The sequence below is a fragment of the Triplophysa rosa genome, linkage group LG13, assembly GCF_024868665.1.
Source record: "Triplophysa rosa linkage group LG13, Trosa_1v2, whole genome shotgun sequence".
In the NCBI taxonomy this organism is placed as follows: Eukaryota; Metazoa; Chordata; class Actinopteri; order Cypriniformes; family Nemacheilidae; genus Triplophysa; species Triplophysa rosa.
This window is the reverse complement of record NC_079902.1, coordinates 11673908-11700132: the sequence shown is the minus strand read 5'-3', so window position 1 is coordinate 11700132 and position 26225 is coordinate 11673908. Positions and strand designations below refer to the sequence as shown.

The 26225-nt window shown below is 40.1% G+C and overlaps 1 protein-coding gene across 9 annotated transcripts in view; it reads left to right on the top strand.

Moving 5' to 3' along the window:
• Positions 1-26171, top strand: part of map7d3 (MAP7 domain containing 3) — a 113689-nt gene extending 87518 nt beyond the window's left edge. The window contains exons 2-21 of one of the 9 annotated variants that reach the window (XM_057349055.1): positions 9175-9276; positions 11249-11329; positions 11429-11592; positions 12885-12993; positions 13264-13359; positions 14085-14186; positions 14626-14721; positions 15087-15182; positions 16642-16767; positions 18449-18561; positions 20213-20346; positions 20494-20735; positions 21056-21191; positions 21530-21710; positions 22091-22195; positions 22310-22363; positions 22462-22528; positions 22622-22754; positions 23144-23385; positions 23476-26171. In XM_057349055.1, the coding sequence (XP_057205038.1) occupies positions 9175-9276; positions 11249-11329; positions 11429-11592; positions 12885-12993; positions 13264-13359; positions 14085-14186; positions 14626-14721; positions 15087-15182; positions 16642-16767; positions 18449-18561; positions 20213-20346; positions 20494-20735; positions 21056-21191; positions 21530-21710; positions 22091-22195; positions 22310-22363; positions 22462-22528; positions 22622-22754; positions 23144-23385; positions 23476-23483 (2387 nt within the window). In that variant the 3' untranslated portion in view covers positions 23484-26171. Of the gene's footprint in view, positions 1-9173; positions 9277-11248; positions 11330-11428; positions 11593-12884; positions 12994-13263; positions 13360-14084; positions 14187-14625; positions 14722-15086; positions 15183-16641; positions 16768-18424; positions 18562-20212; positions 20347-20493; positions 20736-21055; positions 21192-21529; positions 21711-22090; positions 22196-22309; positions 22364-22461; positions 22529-22621; positions 22755-23143; positions 23386-23475 lie in introns of all 9 variants that reach the window. The other 8 variants (XM_057349054.1, XM_057349056.1, XM_057349057.1 and 5 more) reach the window with 8 other exon arrangements.
• Positions 26172-26225: the final 54 nt, after the last annotated feature.

Here is a 26225-nt window from a genome sequence, read left to right as displayed (position 1 = left end):
AATACAATATAACTTTAACTAAAATTGAGCAAAACAAGTAGGCTAAATTAAAACAAAAAATGGTCCCCTCTCCCTTCTTGAATCGCCTGTATTAGGCCTCTAACTGACTGCTGATAGAATGTACTGTACCCCTACAACAAAACACTTCATTAAAAAGTGTCATTCAACATTATAAATTAAAAATATGAATAAACGAAAACTGTTGGATTATTATAGGCTACACTGCAAAATGATTTAAAGAAAAAAAAAACATCTATGCAAGCAATTCAGACTGACAACCATTTCAGTTCACGTCTCTCCTCCAAACTCCACCCACCAAAGCTGACGTTCTCTCAGAAGTTAACACAGAAAACACTTCATTGGATAGGATTTTTCCTTTGTCAGCTGCATGTGCGGAACACTTGTCAGGGAAGAAAAGGCAACATGTTTTTGAGCACATTCACACTTGGGCTGTGTATTGGCAAGTTCCTCCCGATACGATACATATCACGGTAGATGGGTCACGATACAATATATTTCTATGTATTTCGATACGATACACATTTGAGATATATTGCAGTACTTTAAATAGAAAATGTAAGAAGTAGAGCTAGAAATACAACATGCTGTGCACCACCGGGGGTTTTCTGTAAGGATAAGTGTAAAAACATCCCTTACCTCTGCAGAGTGGCCATGATGTGTGATGCATGGACCTTTAGATCAGAGGTTTGGGATCTCAAACTGTGGATTGCGCCCCTCAAGTGGGTAGCACAGGGGAATAAGGTGGCTCACGCAAGTCACTTGGCTGTTGTGGTGCATTACAGTTAAAACAATGAACATGGGCAGTATAAAACCCCTGCTTCATCCGTGCTGTAAATGTGCTGGTGTCACATCCGTGAAAGCACAATACATGTCATTGTTACTTTTCTTAATAAACTTTTTGTCTAATGCACTGCAGTAGCCAAGTGACTTGTGTCATGACTTGCGAAGCCTACAAACAGCATTATTTTATATAACTCATTACTCCATTACTTATTTTGAAAACCAAAGCACACCTACACATTAGGGTTGTTCCGATAGACGATACTATCGTGTATCGACGATCCTCAGACCTATCGGCGATAGCTGATTCCCTAGACCAGTGGTCACCAACCCTGCTCCTGGAGATCCACCGTCCTGCAGACTGCAGCTCCAACCCTGCTTCAGCACACCTGTCTGTAATTATCAAGCAAACCTGAACACCTTGATTAGATAGTTCAGGTGTGTTTGATTGGGGTTAAAGCTGAAATCTTCAGGACAGTTGATCTCCAGGAGCAGGGTTGGTGACCACTGCCCTAGACGATAGTTGGCTGTTTGCCAATATACTTATGTTGCAAATCAATATTACAAACATTGCAATTTTTGCATTGCACATTTCTTCATGCAAGAAAGCTTACAATGCACGCGGCTTAGGCTTTTCCTCACACCAGAGAGAGTTTATAATGTGCAGGCTTTGAGTTTTCAGTGCACGAGAGAGCTTGTGATGCGCGCGGCTTGGGTTTTTTCCTTGCAGGAATTGCTATGCGCGTGAGGGTTTAAAACGATTGTTTAAAAGCAATCAAGTAATAACAGCGCATCAATGACGCATTTGGATGAATGATATTGACTTATAGCAATAGTTTACTTTCTCTTGTTTAAAAGGTTGCGGTGGTAAGTAACAATGTTGCCAACTGCACTGAACTTAAACTCTGATAGAATGCTAATTGCAGTCACACATGAGCATTTTCTAGACACATAGCTTCTGTTTTTGTCCACAAATCCAGCTTGTCATAGATAAATGCGTAATTGCACCGCCCCTCGATACTATCGTGTATCGGCGATCCACAGGCTGGCGATAGAACGATTTGATTATATTGAATATCGCCCAACACTACAACACATCAGCTCTGAGAGCTCCAAGCGTTCTTATATTTTTCGCCATGCTCGCTTCCACTTACTTTTGGCCGTATGTATATGACATGATTTAAAAAAAATATATAGATATTAGAGGTATCACTATCGATACACTATCGGAAATTGCGATAGTTACATGTATCGATATTTTTGCACAGCCCTAATTCACACCCAGCTGCAATTCTGGATTCTGTTTTCCGACCTTGTTTTTGATTAAAGGGGTCATATGACACGGCTAAAACGAATATTATCGTTTGTTTTAGTTGTAATGCAATGTGTATACACGATTTAAGGTTCTATAACACTGTATTTTCCACATACCGTGCAATGTTTGTATCTCCGAATTACGGGTGGGAAAAAAAATCGATATGGCGATTTATCGCGACATTTCAGCCCGCGAGACGTTATCGATACTGGCATACAAAGCTGGCATAAAGTATGCCAGCTGGCAGTATGCTTTATTAGCGGCTTTTTCATTCGCTCTGCACGAGATCAAATGCGTTCTGTAGCTCGTTCTGTACTTTTTGTCCTTTGCTTTCAATTCGCTTTGTTTACACACATTGCTTTGCTTTTTTAAATAATAAAAACATGATATAATGTAGGCTATCTTGTTTGTTGATAGGCTATAGGCCTACCCTAATTATAACCTACTTAAATTGCGACATAATTTAAAAAGTAATGTTTTTTTTTCATTTAAATAAACAAATAATGAAACATTCGTTTTTAAAGGTTTTAATTAATTGTTGTTAAATATTTTAAGTTTCATGATTTCAGTGTAATGGATAAGGATGTAACGATTCACTCAGCTCACGATGCGATGCGATTCACGATTCTGATCTCACGATGCGATTTATTCACGATTTACTCACGATTTATTTTTACAAATTGAGTTGAAACAAATTAGAAATTAACAACTTCCCTTGCATTATTTCTTAAATGCTTCACGTTTCTTTGTATAGTAAAATTATGTTTTATTTCAAATAACAAAAACTAAACTGCAATTTTAAAACAAATTAATAAGGTCTCTTTAATATAAACAAACTAATACTGTCTGTGCTTTCCTTCAATTTTTTGCATTTAAGAAATATCAGCATGGCCACGTTTAGGTTTGCAGTGAAAATAGCAGCCCCTGCTGTTCAAAAAATGTATTGCGATTCAGTTCACACTTCAACCGATTTGAATCGTCACACATTATAATCGATTTTCAACCGGCTCACGGTGAATCGTTACATCCCTAGTAATGGACACACTTTTACTAAAACTTAATTTAATTTGATTACAAAATTTTTATTGAACTTTTACAGTCAGAAAAAACAGACTTAAAGGAGAAAATAAAATGGATTTTGTATAGGCTACATATTATAAGCCCTAAGCAAACATATTTTAAGCCCTTGCAGCCTCTAAAATGATCCAGAGAGCCTTGGTGTATCAGCAAATGCAGAAATATTAATGATCATAATGTAAGGAAAGTGGAACACATGTTTTAGCTACATTAAATATTGGATATGAACAGTTTGATTAATAGCCTACATTCTTTAGTCTTTAAAATGTATTACATAGGCCCTACGCAAAGTGTTTGGACTGCCTTCTGGGCCATTCTTGGTTTTAGACTGTTAAAAAACTTTCATTTAAACGACTGTCAAATTAGTCGTAGCGCACATCCCTAATTGAAACGTCACTTTATTGGCCTATACAGATGCAGGATAAGTGTAGTTGCATTGAGGAACATTTTGAGGTCAGTTTGAGCTTACGTTCATTGTCTTTATATCACGAATGTATTTGCTTTGGTGAGGCAAGGTCTTGGCTCTAGAGAATGTCTCCATTGTGTGTGTCCATTATGGGGCCGGTGTTCATTTGCATACCACGTGTTGTAGAGCCCACAGTGTGAGGTTCAGAGTATGACTCAGATGATGTTTGCATATTCAGTGGGTTGGATGGACTATGGCCTGAGCGCTATTCACATGGATCTCTCCTCCTTATTGGTCACCCTCAACCATTTCAGCCAGTAAAGAGACGCTAAATGCCTTCAATTTAAACCTACTGTAATGAAGCATCTGGTGCAGGTGTGTATTAGGATGGTACTTTCACTTCAGCAGGAATTACCCAGCCTGGTGTTTTGGGCCTTTTATTGGTCGAAGTAGAAGCTCTGGCTATTTTTAAGCAAAGGACATGCAAAAGCAAAACAATTTCTAAATCTGTTCACTTGTTTTTATCACATAATGAGCAGAAACCAATGGGTTTAGGCTGAAGTTTCTGTTTGAGAGGTACAATGTGTTGTGTTGTAATAACACAGACAGAAATGTGTATATTGTGGGCACGATGCCTGCGGTTATTGCCTCTGAACATGTAGCGGATTAAGGCATCATTGAGTTAAGTGCTGTGGTGCAGTAATCCTGTGCCAGTGGGGCAGGTTATGTCCTGCCATCTAATGATTGTGCAGTCTGCTCCCAGCCTTGACTATTTCTCGGCAACAGTTGCTATGCGACTTTCACACAGAAACCACAGCAGAAGTGATCTCAAATAGTCTTGGATAGTGTTGTCACGGTACCAAAAGTTCAGTAGTCGGTACCAATACCAGTAAAATTCCACGGTTCTCAGTACCAATTTCGGTACCAAAGCAAAACACCAGTACATGCTAATTGAAACACAATTTTATTAATAAAGCTCATTGTTAATATAAATGTATAGAAAGCAATGCCATTTTTGTATACATGAAGTATAAGTTAATTGTTGCTGAAACTGTTGTGTGCTCACTGGGGTCTTTCATGCTGATGAACATCCTCCTCAGTCTGCTGCTGTAGAAGACAAATAGAATAAACTTCAGTAAGTCAACTGACTGAACAAACATGCATATGCAATATTAGAACAAACCTCAGTTTTTATACTGCATTTACACAAGATTACTTTCATTAAGGTAACTGTATATTAAAATAATAAATGCAACAGATATATTTTTCTTTAGTTTAAATGTGGTTTTTTAAACCTAATAGAGTTAACGTTATCTATCCAAGACATACACATTGCTAGTCATACAGTTAGTATGATAGTTTTCTAGCACATAGATTTAAGATAGGCCTATATAAAATAGGTACTGTAAACCCCATCCTGTCCTCCCATTTATTTTACCCCATTACAGTTATAAAAGCATTAAATGGTTAATAAGGACACTTGACTGGATTAGCATTGGCGCTAGGGCTGTGCGATTTTGGGAAATATCTAATTGCGATATTTTTGACAGACATTGCGATTGCTATTTGATTTGCGATTTTAACTTTTCTAATTCAAGCTTCAGCTCAATATTGTTGTGTGGAGCACAGTATGGGTATAGTTACCCTGCTCAAAGAAAACAAAAAAAATGTTTCCATTAAAACCATTACAAAATTCATTTTTGTAGTGTGTTTAGGGCATTATTCAAATAGGGCTTACTGTTGTTCAATTGGTTCCCAACTTCCCGATTACATCACACCAATAGAATCCAAATACCAGTGTACACTATTAGTGACATAGTTACATAGGCTGATTTATTATTTTTTAAGTATGTGGGATTTTTTAAAACAAGTAGAAAATGTGCTGAATGTTTAATTTCATCCAAGTGAAATTAGCAAAACAGTTAGATAGAATTTACATTTGTTTGAAACGCGGAGCTAGGCGTGAGTTGACACAGGGTGCGCGCGTGCGTCAAGCCTCGTCCATATTGCCAGATGCCCGTGTGGAGCCGGACTCAAGTACTATAAACGTCATTACGAAACAGGCTGTGTGTGCGCGTCAAGTTTAAACGACTCGTCCGCGAGATGCTGGAGATGCGCGAGTATGAAACAGGCTATGTGTGCGCGTCAAGTTTAAACGGCTCGTCCGCGAGATGCAGGAGACACGCAACGTGGGGCAGAGACGTGCGAGTATGACACAGGCTGTGTGTGCGGTCTTATGAATTGGACGGTTCTTTAATATTTATTTGCCTAATATGATCGATCTGACTCTGCAGATGCCATAATAACGCACACTCTCTCCTGCCTTGTGTTTGTTTGTTTGTTTTTTTAATGACGGACGTTTATGCAGTTGGCTGGGGCAGTGCTGATTAGGCATAACGGAGGTTCGCTCACTCAGTTGGTTAGCAAGAATGCCACTCAAAGCGGGCTTGGAACAGACGCGTTTGCTATTTTTCACATCGCTTCCACATCGCAGCCTCTTGCGATTAGCAAATCGCAACGTCTCACATCGCGATTGTGATTCGATTTCGATTAATCGTTCAGCCCTAATTGGCGCTAACAAATTAACACGCAAACGGGGACGTTTATTTTACGTAACCTTTAACTTAACATATGATACAACATTCATAATGCAAACGCGAACAGAATTTGAAACTTACCGCTGGAATTTGTTAACTTAAATCCGGATGCTTCCTCTGAAACTCTGTTAGTTTTCTTCGTGATATGACTTGAATCTGAAGTATTTCTGTGCGCATCTCTTGTGGATCGGAGCCGCGCTTATCCGCTCATCACGTCTTATTGCGTCTATAAAAAGTTTCCGACTGACAAACCTATGAGACAGAGCATCAGTACCCGGTTGACCTGGTACGTCGGTACTACCGGGTCTTATGAAAATTAGGTACCGACAACTTTTTTATTTTTAGGTACCGACTTGGACCCGAAGTACTGGTACTTTTGACAACACTAGTCTTGGACAAGCTCTTATGTTTTCATCAAAGTCTTGAAATGTCTCTTATTATCTCATGCTCATTTAATGCTGTCTTTTTTGTCCCTCACCAAAAGCACAAATTGCCTGCCTTTATAGACGGTTTCATCTTAACAACATAAACAACTGAACTTCCTGTACATGTTCACAAACAATAGAGTGCCTGTATATTATTTCTGATAACAATCAATAGAAACCGAGTTACTGTACATAAATTAAATAAAATATAAATAGTTTGATTATTAGACACTAGCCAAACACAAACCGGTAGTTAACTGGGGGTCAGACGCACCCGTCCGATTAAACGGTCTATATAAAACCCCCCAGTCTGACAACCCAGACATAACAGCCTCCTTCTGACCTGACATGTTTATGCATATGAGAATATAGCATTTTCTTCATAATAAACCCTCTATTTGAACTAAAAACATTTCTCTGTAAATGCACAACAAGTAAACAACATTCAGCTGGCTGTAGTGACCATGTTGGTATTTCATAAATCAGATTATTATAGTCTTTAAGGGATACTCCACCTAAAAATGAAAATTCTGTCATCAAGAAGTCTTATTAAAACCACACTTGATTTCTGATGTTGACATTTATTAGACATCTAGTCAATCAGCCCATGACACTTCTATTAATGCTTTAGGCTATGTTTTCACTGATGTTTTTGTACTCCATCTGTGCTGACTAGATAGCTTTTTTAAAGTTTAAGCTCATTATGTTAGTTTTGCAAGTTTCCCCCAGCCGATAACCCCCTCATTTTACTGTTGTCAGATTTCCTGTGGAGCCATTTTTCCATCATATTTTTGTGCTGTGTTTGAGTTTTTCTATGCGCAGATCATGCTAGGCTCTGGGCACAGCTCTCAGTCCTACAAAGGAACACAAGATCTCTACGAGAAGTGCTTACCATACAAAACACATTCATAATGGTCAGAAATCAGTGGATTTAAACTGAAGTAGGGCTGCAGCTATCGATTATTTTAGTAATCGAGTATTCTACTGATTTTCCATCGATTAATCGGGTATTCGGATAATAAGTATGTTTTCTTTATTAAAGAGCAATACTAAATATACAAGCGAAAATAAGACAGGTCTCTTAAAATGAACAACTAATTTGTTTCCTTTTTAGAAAAATGTACATATTTATTGCTGAAATTGCACGAATTCATATCTGTGAAAACTAAACCCATTTACTACATTCCATTGCCATATTACATTCAAATGCAATATAGGCCTAATACAAATGTATAAATAAGAAACATTAATAAAAATAGAAAGAATAATTTCAAAGGTAAACAACTAACTTCAGCTTATGCATGATGCATTTAGTTTATCTAAATTAGTTTTAGTTTCTTTTTTTACTATTAAATAGTAATATATTTGTCCACATAAAAATACCGAGTTAATCTGACTTTTATTTTGGCAGGTCGTCGGAAGACGCTTATTTTTTAGGGCGTTAGCTTCACTCAGTAAAATATTCTGAAATAAACTCTTAAGAGAGCAACTCTGGAGATTAAGTTCATGTGCTCATTCAGTACAGACGCAGACAAATTCATGAGCATCACGCGTGTAGCACGTTAAACTGTGCAGTTCATTCACTCAGACACGCAGAACAGACAGATGACATGTGTAAATAACAGGATTCGGCGTCCGCATGTAGTTTGATGGACTCAATGCAGCCGGAAAACAAGTTTCACTCGCAAAATAGACTAAAACCAAGTAAAATAGCAGTTCACCATTTCAATAAGCGATCACTTATTTATCAGCATGAGACATGCGTGTGAACAGACTAAAATGCATGTGTCTGGCGGTGAATGCGTGAGACTTGAGAGCCCTGAAACATGAATAGAGTTTAGCGGGCTGTGCGTCAGTAATAACGGTCCGTGAGGAAACGCAGTGCTCCGTGTGTACTGTAGTTAAATGGATTAAACGAGGCTTCGAGGCAACAAAAATTGCCTCGGTGATTTTTTGTATTCGAATAACTCGAGTTACTCGAGGAATCGTTTCAGCCCTAAACTGAAGTTACTGCTAGAGAGATTTGTGTTCTTAGCCAGTACAATGTGCCAAGTGTTGCCCCCTTATCAGCTAATGGTTTATCAGCAGGATTTAGTTTTTTTTAGACATCACGTGATGCTTCCTTAGTAAACAACCTTTTTCATCCTTTTGCATAGATGCTCAGTGGAGTTAAAAATGGTTAAAAAAATCATATGAACGTGTTGATCACAATTTCTCCATATCCTTCCTTCCTCGCTTCTCCGGCCTTATGTTGAGCAATATGGGAGTAGAACAGAATTGTTATTTGACTCAAACATTGTTTATCATGTCATATTTGCCCAACAGTCTTGCCAACAAATATTGTAATGAACAAAATTACATTCATCTGTGTCCACTTACATTGTGCTGTGCTGGAAGTTTAATCCATAGGATTTCAAAGAATCAAGCATTCATACACGAGGTCTCTTTAAAATTAACTATGCTCTAGACATGCTTTGTGCCATTTTTCTGTTTTTACTGCTGTGGTGCTGCTGCTTATTAATCTGTGTGCATTTTGTTTTGTGGCATTTTCAGCTGCGGCTGCGCAGGCGCAGGCAGAAGAACGGCGCAGTCAGGCAGGGAACAGCCCAACGCCTACAGGTCCAGCCAGCACAACAAAGAGCCAGACAAGGCCAGGTAACAATAGTCTTTGTGTTACCAACTGCCTGTTTCTCTTATTCTGCAAGTACGCATGAAATCAAAAGGAAAGTTTTTTGTCTCAATAGTAGTCAGGCATTCTTTTGTAAATATTGTATTAAAGCTGTAAAATAATAAGAAATGCCGCTTACATGTGACAAGGCATATTTTAAATGAGCAAATTTTAAAATCAATTTCATGTTTTTCTCCTTCTCTCTAAAGCAGTGGTTCTCAAACTTTTCAGATCAAGAACCACCTTTAATAAAATGAGTTGTTCCAAATACCATCTAATGACCACCATAGAAAATCATATGAATAAACACAAATTAATTGTAGAACTGTAAATCTTGCCTCATGATTAGATACACCTTGTCCTCCAATTCTATTAATTTTACCGTAACTCTGCAACCATCAAAAAAAATCGAATTGCTCCTAAAAGTAGACAAACTGTGCTTTTTGAACATATTTGGTATATTATGGCAATGTTTTGCCTTCTGTCAGCCAATCTCTGCTGTTTTCGTGGAATATGAACAGGTAGTTACGGAGCTGCTGTTTTCGTGGAGCGCTCTAATAAAATCAGCAAACAAGACATGGAAAAGAGTAGATAAACAACAGAAGAGATGATTGAGATTTTTGACAATGAAACGTGTGTGATCAGGCCTGTGCTTGCAATTAGACAGGAACTGCTTCGGATAGCACCACATTTGAGTGAATAGTGCAAAAAATTGCACCCAGAGAACTGGGGTAAAAAAGGCTCATGAATGAAAACTATGTACATGAGTGACACTAAAAAGACTTTTATGCATGTACTACAGTATATTTTTAATGTCTGAAGTGCTAGATTCTTTCGTTTTTTTATTTGCTAAATAAAAATCAGTAAAAAAAATGTTTTTTTTTATTTTTAACTATTTAAATTATATTTACAAACTCACAACACACACTAATGCTCAGTAACCTTAATTTATTTAAAGACATTTGTTTTCTGAAAAAAAAATGTTACCTTGCACATGATGATGGCACATTGTGAAACAAAATGTGTGAAAACAGCCTCTTTTTGCTTCAGGTTCTAAAGGGTTAAAAACAGACAACATGGAAAGAATGTTTAACACAGAAGATAAAAAATATACTAAACATCAAGAGAACAGCTGTTTATATAACAAACAGAGACTCACACTGTACTGCAAAGCTCTTGTCAAAGCGGTGCATCAAAACTAAATTGCAACGCGCGCTTCATTGATTTTACCTCCAGTTGATTCATGCACGAGTTGAATTAGCGGTTTACAGCAATAACAACAGCTTTAAACAGCGGTTCAAGTGCAGAAATACATTAGAAGCCCAACGGAAGAGAGAGAGTGAGAGACTCACAAGTGTCTGTCTGCTCCCGCTCTGTTTGAGCTGCCTGAGTTACATCGACCAATGATAAATAATCATACAACTATACTAAAATTGCACATAGGCTGAGATGTACTCCGTATTTATCTATCATGTATTAAACATTTAAAATTGTATTTAAAACACGAAATGTAAATGAATATATAGAGTTTTTAATTTTCTGTCGTGTCACGTACCACCTGGGGTCTCTTCAAGTACCACTAGTGGTACGCGTCCCACAGTTTGAGAACCACTGCTTTAAAGCAATCCTTATATTGGATCATTTCTGGAATATCCCCATGATTTGTTTATGTGAAAAGTATGCTGTCACGTGACCACCTCTGCTCTTAGTAGGGTCATTACACTAAGGCACTTCTTTTCAGTGCCATCGCACACATGATTGTGTGTTAATGCTATATCAGGTGTGCTGGGATCATGGCAGAATGTGTAACCTGATCCTCCTGTAAAAACATGCAAGAGGATTATCGGTGTATCAGATACTGCCGCAATCGGCCGAGAGCCTTTTTGTGGCACAGGAAGTGTTCAGATTTCACTTGATACACTAGTGGTGTGACGTAATACTGTGTGTTTGTGTTGTCAGTCATTGATGGGGCAGCCCTCAGAATAGACGACAAAATCCGAGTGGCCAAAGAGAGGAGAGAAGAGCAAGAGAAACAACAAGGTAAAAAGGGCTTAACAAACAAAGTCATTTTCTTATATACACACGTATTGTAGTAATAAACACGCACTTGCTTACACACATCTTGTGTGTCTTTTTCAGCATTGCGCGACTCCCAGATCCTGGAGCGAGAGCGCAAGACCCGGCTACAGGTGGAGCGACAGATGGAAGAGAAGCAGAAGAAGCTGGATGAGCAGCGGAGAAAGGAGGAACAGAGGAGAGCTGCGGTGGAGGAGAAGAGGAAGCAGAAATTAGAGGAAGAAAAGGTAAAACGTTGTGACCTAAAACAGCAGAATGTACTTCAACCTCCCTGCAATAATGAAATGCCATAAGGCTTTTTCTGCAGGCATGATCCCATGCACAAATCCCATGTTCTGTTTTTTGTTTAGCTTACTAGACCAAACTTACTTTTCACTGCAAGTTGTATTATACTGTACGTATAACTGTGTATGTAACAATATGAATGAAATCTATAAATACTTTTCGGCATGAGTAGTCTTGTCATGCTTGTTTGTATACACTTGACAGCATAGCTCTTATCCAAAACCTGAGCTTTTTTACTGTCCTATATGGTTACAGCCTAACTAAAAAATAACAACATTTCTACATACAAACATGAAACATTGGCATCTTAGTGACAGATGTTTAGAAAAATGCTATGTCAATGATAATTATTTGTGTTTACATTCCATTAAGAGGAGTGTGACAGTGTAAATCTATGTTTCGAAAGCGTCATTGACATTATTATGTGGAGAACGGGTTTAAATAATTCACATAAATTTTTCTGGTTGCACAGCAGGTGTCATGTGTAACCTGTTCTGTTTCTGACATGGAAAAGATGGTGGAATCATGGACTGTTTTATTGTTTACACCCACACTAACCTTAAAGGAGTCATATTGCACGGCTAAAACGAATATTATCGTTTGTTTTAGATGTAACGCAATGTGTATACACCATTTAAAGTTTAAAAAACGCTGTATTTTCCACATACCGTGCATGTTTGTATCTCCTCTTTGCCCCGCCTCTCTGAAACGCGCTGATTTTTTACAAAGCTCATCGCTCTGAAAAGCGAGGTGTGCTATGATTGGCCAGTTCACCAGTGCGTAGTGATTGGTCAAATACTGCAAGCATTTCACAGAAATGTAACACCTCTTACCATATTCGGAACATCAGGTTCCAAAGCAATTTTACTGACAGGCGATACAATGAGATTTACAATTACGCCCACCTTAACTACGCATAGATTTGGGCGGTCTTAGTCAAATCATGTTACGAAGTTACGTAGATTCGCCGGGGTGTGGTTACACGAGGCGTTTCAGGCAAGTCTGGTTGAGCATTCGCTTTTAGATAGAATGCATCTTTCGTTCCCACACTTTCATTTGTGCAATTTAACGTGTCTAATACATGCATGGGCAATTTATAACACACCAAAAACACAGAAAAACACGTACTTCCGCCATATGACCCCTTTAACTTTCACTGTGTTCCACTGCCAAACAGATTAAAGGATGTAAAATGCTCTTATTTGTCTAACAAAGCATGTGTGTGTATGTGCAGGAACACTATGAGGCTGTGATGAGACGCACATTGGAGCGTAGCCAGCGAGTAGAGCAGAGACAGAAGAGGTGGTCCTGGGGTGGACTCTCAGATTCAGACAACAAAAACGGTATGGGTGCCTGTTCTAAAAGCCAGACATGGGCAGCACCTGTTGTTGCATTCAACTGCATTTCTTTCCAAGAAAATGAACAGCATTGATTCACTTGTTGCCAAAGTAGATAGGCTACCAATATGTGCAGGTATGACTTGTAAAACTCCTCAGGGATTGAAATCGCACATTGGCAGTTTTGGTTTTCCACCATTCTCACACCCTTACTCGCTCAATGGTGAGAGAGAGTCTGTTTCCGATAGCGACCTGTTTTCCCTGCCCCTCCCACAGGACAGACTGACAGTGGCTCCACCTCTTCCCCGGTTGCTATAGTAATCTCCCCTGCCTCTCCAGTCTCCAAGCCGCCCAGGAGTCAGACGTCACAAGGTGGTTTATACCGCTTGCCTGCCCACAGCGTGACTTGACACAAACTGTCCACTCTATCTTCACTCGTACATGTACTAATCTGACTGGTGCCACAAACCTTCTGCGGCTTAACTGGCTGTTTCACATTGACTTGTTTATAATAATAGAGGGATTTTTTTTCACTTGCACTTAAAAGTTCTACAAGACTGTTCTCTTTATAGTACTTGCACTGAAATGCATGTCGATTTGACTGATGGTTGACTGTCACTACTTGTTTGGATTTATTTGATTCTTGAGTTTTTGAATGTTTACTAACTATGTCTGTCTTTCTTGACTGGGTTCCCTATGGTCTGCTAGTTAGAATAGTTCTTACTCAATACTGATGACGTATACCTTTGTAAATAACATTTCACAGGGTAACATTTGTTGTGTTGTTGACATTACTCCCGCTTATGCAACATTTACTTAGAAGGTTGCATGTTAACTTTTTTTTTATGCATAGGAAATTCTTATTACAGACACATATAGGAGGCCAATTCTTTGCTTCATAGTAGCTTTTGCTGTTTAGCATATTCAACATTTTTTTGTTTATTACGTTCAGCTGCTCAGTCTCTAAAATGTAGGTAAACCAGCTTGTATTGGCTTTAACAACAGCTTAGCATCTACAAACCCCCCGTCTGGTCCATATAACACTAATTCCACTCCCTGTCTGTCTGTGTGTGTGTATGTGTTGCCCTCCCCTGTAGACAAGCGCTCTACCTCCACTATGAACCTGAAACAGACTGACTCAGTCATCAACAAGCGTCTCTCCTCATCCTCTGCCACCCTCCTTAACTCTCCCGAGAAAAGTAAGTGTCCACCCTGCCCTCTCCTGCCTTTCTTTTATCTAGGATCTGACATTGAGTCACTTACACAGTCCTAAATATAGTTCAATTAGACACATCCATCCACACACTTTTTAATGCTGGAAATGACATCCAATCACATGTCTCACACAGATGTCTCTCCCTGTTGTCTTCATTCCTGATGGTACTAAAGTGCAATCTCAGCATTGTGTTGATTTGAATAGGCTGTAAGTGTATGATTCTTGCAGACTTGCCGTTTCCCCCCCACAGTTTCCTTTTCAGGAGCAGTCGGCCATGACAAAAAAACCACTGTTTGTGTTGGAGTACCACCTTCATTTCCTTGGTTTGAGAGCTCTTCCGGGGGATGGTTTATTCTTACGATGGTCTATCGAGTGTAACTCTCATGCTTGATTCAGGTGCTCGGCTTTCTTTTGTCCCTCAGGTGCAAAGCGGAGAAGTTCATCTCTCAACCGGTTGCCTAGCAATGCCCCTCAGGTCCCTAAAGAAGCGCATAAGCAGCCTCAGGTGGAAAAGACAGGTGCCCAAACCTCCTCAATTGCTGTTCCTCCATTCAAATATTCCTGAGAATCGACATATTATGATCTATATCTCTTCTATCAAGGATATGAGCAGTGAAAGTCCTTTATTTTTGAAAATAGAATAATTTACTAAGCTGAGACAGCAAGCTTACACATGCTTGTCGTGTTCGTGATCGTGTTTCGAGAGACCTAGAATAAATACCATCATGATTGTAAAACAGAGACGAGCTACATTTTTCTCAAAATGTCCATGCATTCTTTCACTGCACTGTATTGTAATATAGCACGTGCATACTCAGAGACGGATGCAGCCCTGTTTTTTATTTAATATACTGTATAACACTGCCCTGTCCACTGTCTGTAGGCCCAATCCTGAAGAAGCGAAGCTCCTCCCTCTCTCGGGTAGGGGCTAAAACACAGCCCGCCACCAAAGCAGAGAAAACCACGGCCAACGAATCAGGTGCATACGGCCCGACTGGGTCATTACACGTGTTTGTGCGCCGTTTACTAATAAGCGCATAATGCGTACGCTTCACCAACCTGTCCTGCTCATGTTTGTTCTGTTACTGGCGAGACTCTACAAACAAAACTTGTAGACGTGGGGTGGGAGGGGCATGGGGTTGATCTGTGTGTAATCTGTGGTCTTTTGCTCGGTGTTCTTTGCCTGCCTTGTTGTTTTACTCACACTGCATCAAATGTTCATGCATTCAGAAGTGTAACAGTCTGCTGATGCGAATGCTTTTTTGAAAAGGACCCGTTCTCTCATGTGTCGATGCGTGTCGCTGTTTGATCTTCTAATTTGTCTTCTTGCTTTTGTTCTGTCAGGGAGTTTACTCTCACTGACCTGCTCTTCAGAAATGAGCTCTTTATCTCAATACAGTGTGTTTTTGTTTGTGTTGAACACCGAGTTGTTTTCTCTACCCATATGACATTAGCAAAGGCGTTTGGCCCCTGGTGCCGTGACCTTTTGTGTGTGTCTTTTGTTTTTTTGTTTCGACTTGTTCTACAGACACACAGTGTTGCCTGGTTTTAAAGTGATCTGCGCTATTGTGCCATGTTTATTCCTAACACCCAAATGAATGCAGGACATGTTTAGACTCCTAACCATTAAAAATCTATTTAAAGGACCTCCTGAACTGGCGTTGGGCCATTCCAGAGTGCACTCTCGTTTAGATACCATCATTTCCTTTGGTCACGCTACTAAAAGCAGTTCTTCATTACAAAGCTCCCCACCATCAGAAGCTCTTAATAAACAGCCTCGCCCCACTTCACAACAAGTCGCAAATGTGAAGTGCATCCATATAGTGCCAAAGGGGTAAAGGGAAACAAAACATTCAAAAGAGACATCAAGTGTTTACGTCTTCCTTTTCTGTTTTTCTAGTGTGGGTTTGTAACTGAGCTTGTTATACCTGAGACTTCCACCACAGTTTTGCAGTATGCCAACTGAATGATCATGGCTCAGTTTCACCAAATTGCATTCTGTAAAACTGTAGTACAGACCACCAGACTGCAGTCAAATTTTTTAAAATCTCTAATTTTACATTAATGTATTTAAAAGGCCAACTCGGATTATTATCAATATACCCGAAAGCAAACATTTGACTTGAGTCTGGTGAATCTAAAAACTCACTTTGTTACTTTATAGTTTTGGCTTTATGTCTCCCTGTTGTTTTCTCCTCAACAAGCCCTGGTCCTGAGCACTTCCTCACTAATATTCTTTTTGTCTCTCCAGCATTAAGAGTCTCACCTTGATTTACATCAGCCGTTTACGTTTGAAGCACAATCACTTTTCTCCTCCGTTTTTGTGTTCTTGCATTTGAAATCACATTGGTGTCATTCCTTCTTTCCTCCCCTGTGTTTATTTCTCAACCTCTCCGTCTCTTTTTCCTTTGGTCTGCTCTGTTTCCGTGTGTGGGTAGCTCGCCGCTCATTGGCCGCCCCGGTGGACAGCGCTGTCCTCAGTCGCCTGCTCACACCCACCCAGGCCTCGCTAGCTAGAAGCAAGAGCGCCGCGGCCCTGTCTGCCGAAGGATCCGACGCCCAAGGTAACCCTAGAGAAGAGACCCAGCCCGTGCCGAAGCCCTCCACTTGTGTGCAGATATAAGGCGCTCTGCAGGGGTGCATGGTTGGCAGTTTGTATTTGGCCATGTTGCATAAACATGCATCAAGTTGTACATGCACAGTTGAGCGGTCTTTTCTAGGGGTGCACCAATGTTTTACGCAATAAAATATTTCGTATGCCAATCAATGCCATAAATGAAGCGGTTAAACAAAAGCACAATCGCATGTTTGCATTTGAGATGTGCATGCACATTGTTGGCCATAAATCAAATATTTAAAAAATGTGGCTGTCATCACATCAACTTTATCACATTAGTAAAATTGGGAGTTTTTAATTACAATTTCCGATTTAAATGTTTCCGTTTTGGCCCAGTGTTTTTATTTGGTGCATCACTAAGTCTGTGCTCTCTCATACACACACAAACAAACATTCGCAAGGTGTTCACGGCTCTGCTGGGGGATCTTTCGTAAACTGATTAGCTGAACGGTTCTGTGCGTGAGAGGGAATGAATGAATCTGCATTCTGCTGTTGCTACTTCAATCCCCAGCTGATCCACACAGAGCAGCACATGGTCTCTGCAACCACACACTAGCAGCATCACCATTAACAACTTCATGTCAAATTCAGTTCCTAAACCAAGTTTATGCCTGTTGGTCGATTGACAGGGTTTGGTGATCACACAATTGCTTACTAGATTATCTGCACAGCTGAATCTGCCTGCATCTGGACCCTTACAATTGTGAGAGGGATGAATCAGCAGCTTATGGATCAATTACATTTATAGGCTTTCCCTGATGATAACAGTCAGGGTTAATTATAGTGGGCAAGGATTAGCACAGAAATCCCACTGTCATCACTCTCCCTGTTCCCTCACATCACCTCCACCAACACATGCTAGACATCTGTCAATCAATCTGCGCTATAGATCGAGATGATCATTCTTCAAAGCCTTGATTCTGGATGTATTTTCTCATTCATTTTTAACGAGATTTAAAAAACAATGTGAAATTAATCGTATAAACTACTAGTACAAATTTTGATCTTAAGCTAAACAAATGACTTTATTGGTGGCAGTCAAAAAGGTATTTGTCCCTAAAAAAATGTATGGGATTTTATCATCCAGATCCTGACTGGTGTGTTAAGTCTGGGATTGTAAAGTCAGCTTCTTTTTTTTTGCTTTTTGCTGATGCTGATATCCCACGATCGGTTCTGCTGTTGTTTGATGTGCTCTGTGGATGTGAGGGGAAAACGTGTGTTTGAATGCCGTTTAGTTTGCTGACATTAACTGCAGGCTAAGGTGCTTGCTGGGTGCAGCCGAAAGTTTGATTTGGTCAAATGTTTTGGTGACAAGTGTGTTGTCCGTCCAGGAACCTGTATGTCCCCTGCCACTGTCTCTGTCTCACACCCATCCATTAAACCCAGTCCTCCAATCAGTACTTTTAAGCAAGAGTTCCCAAATCGAGACTAGTCTAACCTGCTGCAATTTTTTTTGCTTTTATCATCCCCATTTTCTTCTCTCTTCCTCTGTTTCTCTACATATCTCTGTATCTTTGCTTTGCTTTGCTCACCCACTTGACTGCTTGTGACGTCCCTTCCCTGCTGTTCCCTGGCTGCGCCGCACTGACTGTGTCCTTTACCAGAGTCTCACCTGTGTCCTCGTTCAGCGTCTGCCAGCCCACTGCATCCCCCGGCCCGACCCCTGCGCAGTCGCAGCAGTGATCGGAAGAAAGGCCCGAGCACATCGGCGTCTGCGGATGCTATCTCCGGCATGACAGAGGTGAGCAGATGTTGTATGATGTCCACTTTGAAATTGAAGGCATTTCATTTTTTTCTGTTCCATTAGAGTGGTTTGTGCTCACAGAACGCCTTCATTTCAGTTGTAAAACTGAATTCTGTGGACTCTAAACCATAGGTGTGCATGTTCAATGAAGTGTGTGTAATTTGATGTGCACGAGTGTTCATATTGATCTCGTAACTAGGATAAACCTAACAGATCTACCTGTGCTTATCTGTGTCTTCCTTAGTGGATATGATATGTACTCTGTGTACTCATTCAAACATCAGTTGCATGATCGTCCAATATATGGTTTGCTTTGCAAAACAGCTTGGATTTATCCCTGATGTTAATCGCTGGCCTGTCCGTTCTGTATAACACTATCTGATCCCAGCTTAAGCAGTGCGCGCTGGAGAGACAGAGGAACTGGGTTACATCAGTCACTTTTTGTCCAAACACTAAACCCTTCATGCTTGAGAAATGAAGGGATAGTAAAAACCTTGGATGCAAATATGAACGCTTGGCTGATGCTTTGCGAGCTTGGAGTCCTGTTGTAGAGGAGTGCCGGTCCGACCTGAAACATTCACAAAGGTTCGCTCCGCTGTTTTGATTTTGGGAAGTGGAGGAGAGCAGAACACTAAAGTGGTGTGATACAAACTACATGTGACCGTGTGATTTCGAAGTTTAGTGATTCACTTCGACACGCAGTTCATTTGTAGTACTGCCCTTCATAAAATGAACGCTGGATGAGCTTTAGTGCGTGTGTCCCAGAGAGAATGCAAAGATCATGTCACTGGACAAATGTAAATTCATACGGACATATTTCCCTCTGATTATCTTGCTCTTCCTTCAGCACTCCATATCAGATCTTTGGAATCAGAGCTGTGGTGGATACGCTTAACCTTACCTAGTCTGTCCTGTGTTTCAATTATTTGTCCTGTTGACACTGTGAACAGTAGATAAAAATAGGTTTGCTGTGGTCTTGTGATTGACAGCGATACGAGTGCAGCTGCAGTGGTGACACAGACGCTGCTTTGGTTAGGGTTAAATAATGATGCTGTCAAATCTGCTGTGTCATTTGCAGGCTTTAGGCATCTTTGACATTTCCTGTGCTGATTTGAGATTAAAATCGACAGGGTCCTGCAGTGAATTTGAGAGTGGTGTGAATTTAAATATGGTAAAACATGTTAAACGGACATGAGAGTACTCTACTTCTATTGGTTAGTAGAAGCTTGTTCAGAATATCAAATCAAATGAATGAAACGGGGAATGTTGCAAGCTTTGAATGACAGCTGTCTGCACAGTTTTTGGTGTGGTAATTCACTCATAATTTGGTTAATGGTTTGCTTATGAGGTTATAGCAAAGATAATAAATATGAACAAGATGCGCCACTGATATTAGTTGTTTTAAAAAACACGTTAATTTAGCACGGTTTGAGCTTAAGAAACGTGTTATGGTACAGATGATGTCAGGTAGTCTTAATTTTGATTTTAGCATGAGATTTTGAAGATATCTGTCTTATCCTATTCAAATACAGTATATATGACTTTCGTCTTATTTAAATGCCCCGTCACAAATATGGCCACTGACTTTGATTATAGTCACTCACTCCCATTTTCTCACCTCTGTCTCTTTTCAAAATGTTTAATGCAGAAAGTTGAGAAGGAGAAGCGTTACACATCACCATTAGGAAAACGCCCTGCCTCACCTTCCAGGCGTCATCGATCCCCCTCTCCTGCCCCGCCTGCTAACACCATCCCAAGAGCGCCCTCACCTGGAGCAGCCAAGTAAGACCCACTCGGTTTTACCCTCCAGTGGTTTCACTCTAAACTGATCGCTGGATTTGATACTGTAACAATGTGCTGCTCACATCTAGCACAATTGTGTGAAAGCTCGTCTTCATCTTCTTTCGTTTCTACATTTGTCTGCTTCAGGCAGAGTCCACGGTCTCGCCCTCCTTCCCCCAGTGGCTTGAAACAGCGGCCTCCGTCCCCTCAGCCTTCTGCCACATCCAAACCTCCACCCATACAAAAACCTGCTCTCACTCCCACCGGCCCCCCTACTCTTCGCAAGAGGGACTCCAAGCCAAAGGATACGTCTCCCATGATGCCCGTCACCCCACAGTCTCCAGAAACCACAGCACCTAGCCCAGTGCCCACAGCCAAGACCAAAGAGGGTGAGAATGATAGAAGACAAAGAAAACACAATTTAGTATGCAAACAGATTAGATGTGTAAATATTACAGTGACAGCATCATCCGTGTAAAGTCCTTTTAGATGTACTAACATGGTCAGGTGTTTCTAAGGTTACTCAGTTTATATATACTGCTGTTATTGACACAGAGCGCCCTCTGCTGGAAACATTGCTTTAATCATAACTCTAGTCTTCGTACTTGCACTTTTCTTCAATACATTTTACTGTATTGTGCTGTTTTACATTTAGGTGCTTGGTGCATTTTAATTTGGCTCTGGCACAAGCAAATATGTTTGTTTTTAGAATCCACTCCCAAAGCCATGCCAGGTACCAACTCAGCCGCAGAGGCTTCCAAGATCCTGGCAGAAAACCGACGTCTGGCACGTGAGCAGAAAGAGAAAGAAGAACAACTGCGCATACAGAAGGAAGAGGAGGAGAGGTACATTAACTTCAATGCTGTGTTTTAGTGTCCGTAAGATCTTAGTTTTTCACCCAGCTCACGTCATTATACATAGTTAACCTTTCTGGTTAACTGCTTTTCAATGTGCTGACCAAATACCTCATGCATTATTTTCTTTAACCTTTGATGAATCATATGAGCAAACACACAGGCATTGGTTTCTAAAGCTATTCATTTGTTTTGGCTGTGACACAGAGGGCATGTGACAGAAGATCTGTCACGCATCCGTTACAGCCAAAGTCGACCTCGCCTCACTTTGTCGAAGCTATTTACTTTTGTAGCTAGTAAAAAAGGCCTCAGGTATCATGTCTCGACAGGCTTAGGAAAGAGGAGGAGAAGCGACAGGCAGAGGAGGAGCGTTTGAGGCGTGAGGAGGAGGAAAAGAGGCTAGCAGAGGAGCGGAAGAGAGAAGAGGAGGATCAGGCACACAAAGCGGAGGAGGAGAGAAAGCAAGCCGAACTGGAGGAGCTGCAAATACAGGCCGAGCTGCAGAAAGAGGTTTGATAGAGCAGTGGTTCTCAAAACTTTTTCGCTGTAAGGCCCCCTTTGTGTAGAGTGCATCGCTTTGCGGCCCCCCAAATAAAGACTTATAATCTTAAATTTAACATTTTTATTTAAACAAAAACATATTCGGTTATACAATGCTGAAACATCAATTCTTTTGTCTTATTTTTCTGATGTTTGATTGCATAAAATCTATGATCAATTTCTGTATTTCATAAAATGCCACAAAATCTGTGGCCCCCTGGATCCATCTCGGGGCCCCCCATGGGCCACGGCCCCCAGTTTGAGAACTACTGTGTTAGAGCACCTGAGGCACTAAAACCCTTTGATGATTGGTTAGTTAAGCGATTGACACGTCATTTGTCCAATGGCAGCGCGAGGAGGCTGAAGCAAAGGCCCTAGAGGAGGCAGAGAAACAACGTCAGGAGAGAGAGCGCATTATGCAACAAAACCAACAGGAGCGTATTGAGAGGAAGAAGGTGAATGTTGTCACATGACGCTGGCGTGACCGTTGTTGCTTTGCATTATTGTGTATATTTAGAAGAGTAATATAAGTGTGCAGTGCAAGTAGACTGAATGTTCTGTTTCTCCAGAGAATTGAAGAAATTATGAAGAGAACCAGAAAAACAGACCAAACTGATTTTAAGGCAAGTTTAAGAACTTGTTATACAGCAAACCGTTTTTATATAGTATTGAGGCATTTGTACTACATTAAGGTTGCTTATGTTTTCTGTGTGTTTCTCAGAGTGATGAAGGCATTCCTGATGAAAATGGAGATGAAGCTGAGGACGAAATATACTGTGAAAATAAGGGTCGGTGGATTAAATTGGTAGCATTGATTTAAGGCGTTAAAGGGTTTGTTTATAGGATGAAATGACTATTTTGTGTATTTAATCAACATTTAGAGAACCAGGCAGTCGAGTCAGAGAGGAGTGTGGAGTCTGTGGAGGAGCCCGTTTCCAGTTTAAATGGACAAACACATCTGGACAGTAAGGAAAACAGCATTGGACCCAACACAGAGGATCCTTCAATGGACAGGTAAAGAAATTAGCTGTTTTATTGTTTTAAATTAAGTGTATTTAAAGTGACAGTTCAAAAATAAAAGCTCTGTCATCATTTACTCACTCAAGTTGTTTCAAATCTGTATGAATGTCTTTGTTCTGATGAACACGGAGAAAGATATTTGAAAGAAACAGTTCTTGGTCACCATTGACTACCATAGTAGGAAAAATGTGCCCCAGAACTGTTTGCATTCCTTAATTCTTCAAAATATCTTCTTTTGTGTTCAACAGAACAAAGAAATGTAAAAAAGCAATTTTTCCTAATATGGTAATCAACGATGGCCAAGAACTGTTTGGTTACAAGTATTTTTCCAAATATGTGTTCATCAGAAAAAATACATTTTTTCAAAACTTCACTATTCACAGTCCTCCTCCAAAGTCCTGCCTGAAGGAGGGCTCCGAGTTTGTCAATGAGGACTCAACGGTAGACGTGGTGGCGGGGCTGAATGGTAAAGGTGGGCCCTGGAGCTTTGAGGAGCTGATTGATCTGGGCGTTCATGCAAAAAGCAAACCTCTGATTGATGATGGGAGCCCTGAGGGGCCCAGAGTGGCCTTTGAAGAGAAAACAAGCTCCATCCATCCAGCCCCGCCTATCGAAGCACTATCCGGTAAAGGCTTTTCACTTCAATTATTCAGGTGTTATTTTATTGTTATACTGTATGGATAGTAGAATCAACACGTTTCTCTCCTGCTTTCAGAGATGTGAATGGACACGTCCGTTTAGGGCCTGCTGGTTATTGCACTCCATGAGTCCAGCTGAGTCTCGGCGTTTGAGCATTAGGACTCGTCTGGACGGCCAGGGAAAGCGCACAGTGTCGCACAGCATCCACACATCAGTTGATAGATGGATTAAGCGAGAAATACAAGTTGGAAGAAAATACAACCGCTTCAGGGAAAATATTCGATTTCTCCATTGTGTTCATGTCGTCTAGCAGCTCTTATATTTGTGTGTCATCAGACTTTTTGTCTTTTCATTGGTTTGTCTTTTAAATGTGGGGATAACTTTAACTTATTCACATGGCTCCACATTTAATGACTTCTGTCTCCTGTTGGTTATTTTGGGTAATGCCACATGCACCGTCTTGCAGAATTCCAGTGCACATGCAAATTCATTATATCAGTATCATTTATAAAGAATGATGCTGTGGTTTACTGTAAAGCGATGCAAGTCATTTGACATTTGCTCACATTTTTTCGGTTCCTTTGGCAGACGTACTAATTAAAACCCCATGAGCCAAGCTCAGGAATGTGGACTCGAGTGATAGAAATATGGAGTTAGACAGGCTACTGCTGTGGAGGTATGTTGATGTGCTTTTAAATGGACCTCAGGATATCTTCCTCTTAGCTTCAGTTTCTCTCCGCTCCAACATAATAGCTTTGAAATGTGTGAAACCACAGCTAACGTAGTGTTTAACACTATATCATCTGTGCAACAACTCTGTGTAGACCGCTGAAAGCATTCCTACTGTCTGTCACTTGTAAAAAGCGAATCTTGGTCTAGATATTTCATTGAAACAGACTGATTATAGTTCACATGCAAACAGAGTGTAAAGATGTCCATTCTGCCCTGGGCTTTGTGATTGAAGGATATAGGAGCTCAATTGCAGACGGGCATGAAAACACGTTTTGCTTTTTATGGTGTATGTTATTTTTTGTAGTTCCTGTTATTTGTCCTGTTCTTCTTGTACATATATACGACTAGTAACTAATGTCTAATTTAAGTAAAGTAACTTCTGATGTCTGCAAGTATCTATGCTCTACTGTATTGCATAATATAACGCAGAGAATTACTGTAACCTCTTGCACACTTGACTAAGATTTCTGCTTGTTTATGGTGTATGTTCCCTAGGGGTTTGAACGAACGTGTTCGGTGTTCCAACAGTTCAACTTGAATGATTTAATGTGTTCTCAAATGCCCAAAGTCCCCTCAGGGTCATACTGTACTATCAGGCCCTGATGTGTTCTTATGTATACAGTAATTGTTTTTACCATACATTTTTGGTCTAAAATTTACCCAGACACTTTTATATCATAGTGCCCTATGAAAGATTTGTTTTATGATGAAAATCTGTCCTATATACATATATTTAAAACTACATTTCCACATATCCAAGTATTACGTAAATAATCAGTATTAGGCTGATTTTGGCCATATTTACGGTGCAGTCTTTCTGTATTGTCCACAGAATGAAAAGCTGTTGGTACGCTCGAAGGTCGGATTGAGTTGGCTGGAACTAGTACAGTACACCAGGTTATTGGTCTTTGTGGTGTAAACGGAGTGTGAAGTGTTGAGTCGGACAAAAGAAAGTAGACTTAAGGATGCAAGCAAAGTCAAGATTGCCTTATGAAGCTGTTTGAGGTTGAAAGGGACAGGACTTGTGTACATGCAGCTATGAAGATTTTGAGGAGGATTAATGTGCACGTGTGTTTCGTGCGAGACTTTGGATATGAGGGTTTGGCATTTTGACCGGACGAAGATGAGCAGCATCGAGATGTTGTAATAAATGATTGGTCTTCACATGCTTTAAGATTTTGGTGGCAAATGCTGTGTGCTTTGAAAAAGGTAACCTTCAAGTGGGAAAAATAATGAGTAATCTACTTCAAAGGCCACAGAGCTTAGAAAAACAGTAGTTTTGTTCAATTAATATAAAGTGTCCTAATTTGTATCATTCCATCCAAGTATAGGACTAGATCTCTCTGCATATTAATAGTTTTTGAATTGTTTTATATGCATATGCTTCCTGTGATTTTTACCTTTTCTTGTATGCTAGAGATACTTCACAGATTCTTTTTGACTCAGGAGCTATAGTGGAAAATTAATGTGTGGAGGTTAGAAGCGTTCAGCGTTTGACACGAGACGAGAGATGTGTATGTTCATTTGGAAATGGCTTTGCCATCACTGTGCCCTTGTTTAGGCCTTCCATATGTACTCTTAGCACAACCTTTTACATTTCTGTCAAAGTTGTGTGGCTGCTGCAAAAGAAATCAGTGAGGCATGTGTGAATGGTTTTCTTTCGTAATGCACTAGAACAGCCAGTTTACATGTTTAAACCCAGATGTTATTTCCACTAACAGGACCTTTAGATCCCTTTGTACTGTATACATTCAACTAAAACTGTTCTTTAATCTCTAAGTACTCTATACAGGGATAAAATAGGACTGTGCCTTAGATGCAGAATAGGCTGTGTTGTTTTTTTTCATATATTAAAAGCTAACGCGTCACGTGAGCTTACCTCGGCCATGACAATCACTCTACTCGACCAGGGTCATGCATAGGATCTGCTTTTGTTTGAGCAGTGTCTTGTCTTGAAATAGCCCTGACCACAAATGATATTTGTAAATATATCTAAAGTGTACTGGTCAAATATAAATTGTTAAAATAAAGTTTGGAAGATAAAAGAAAATGTTTGGGTTTGTTAATTGCCGTGTGCTCAGTAAATTGCTTGAA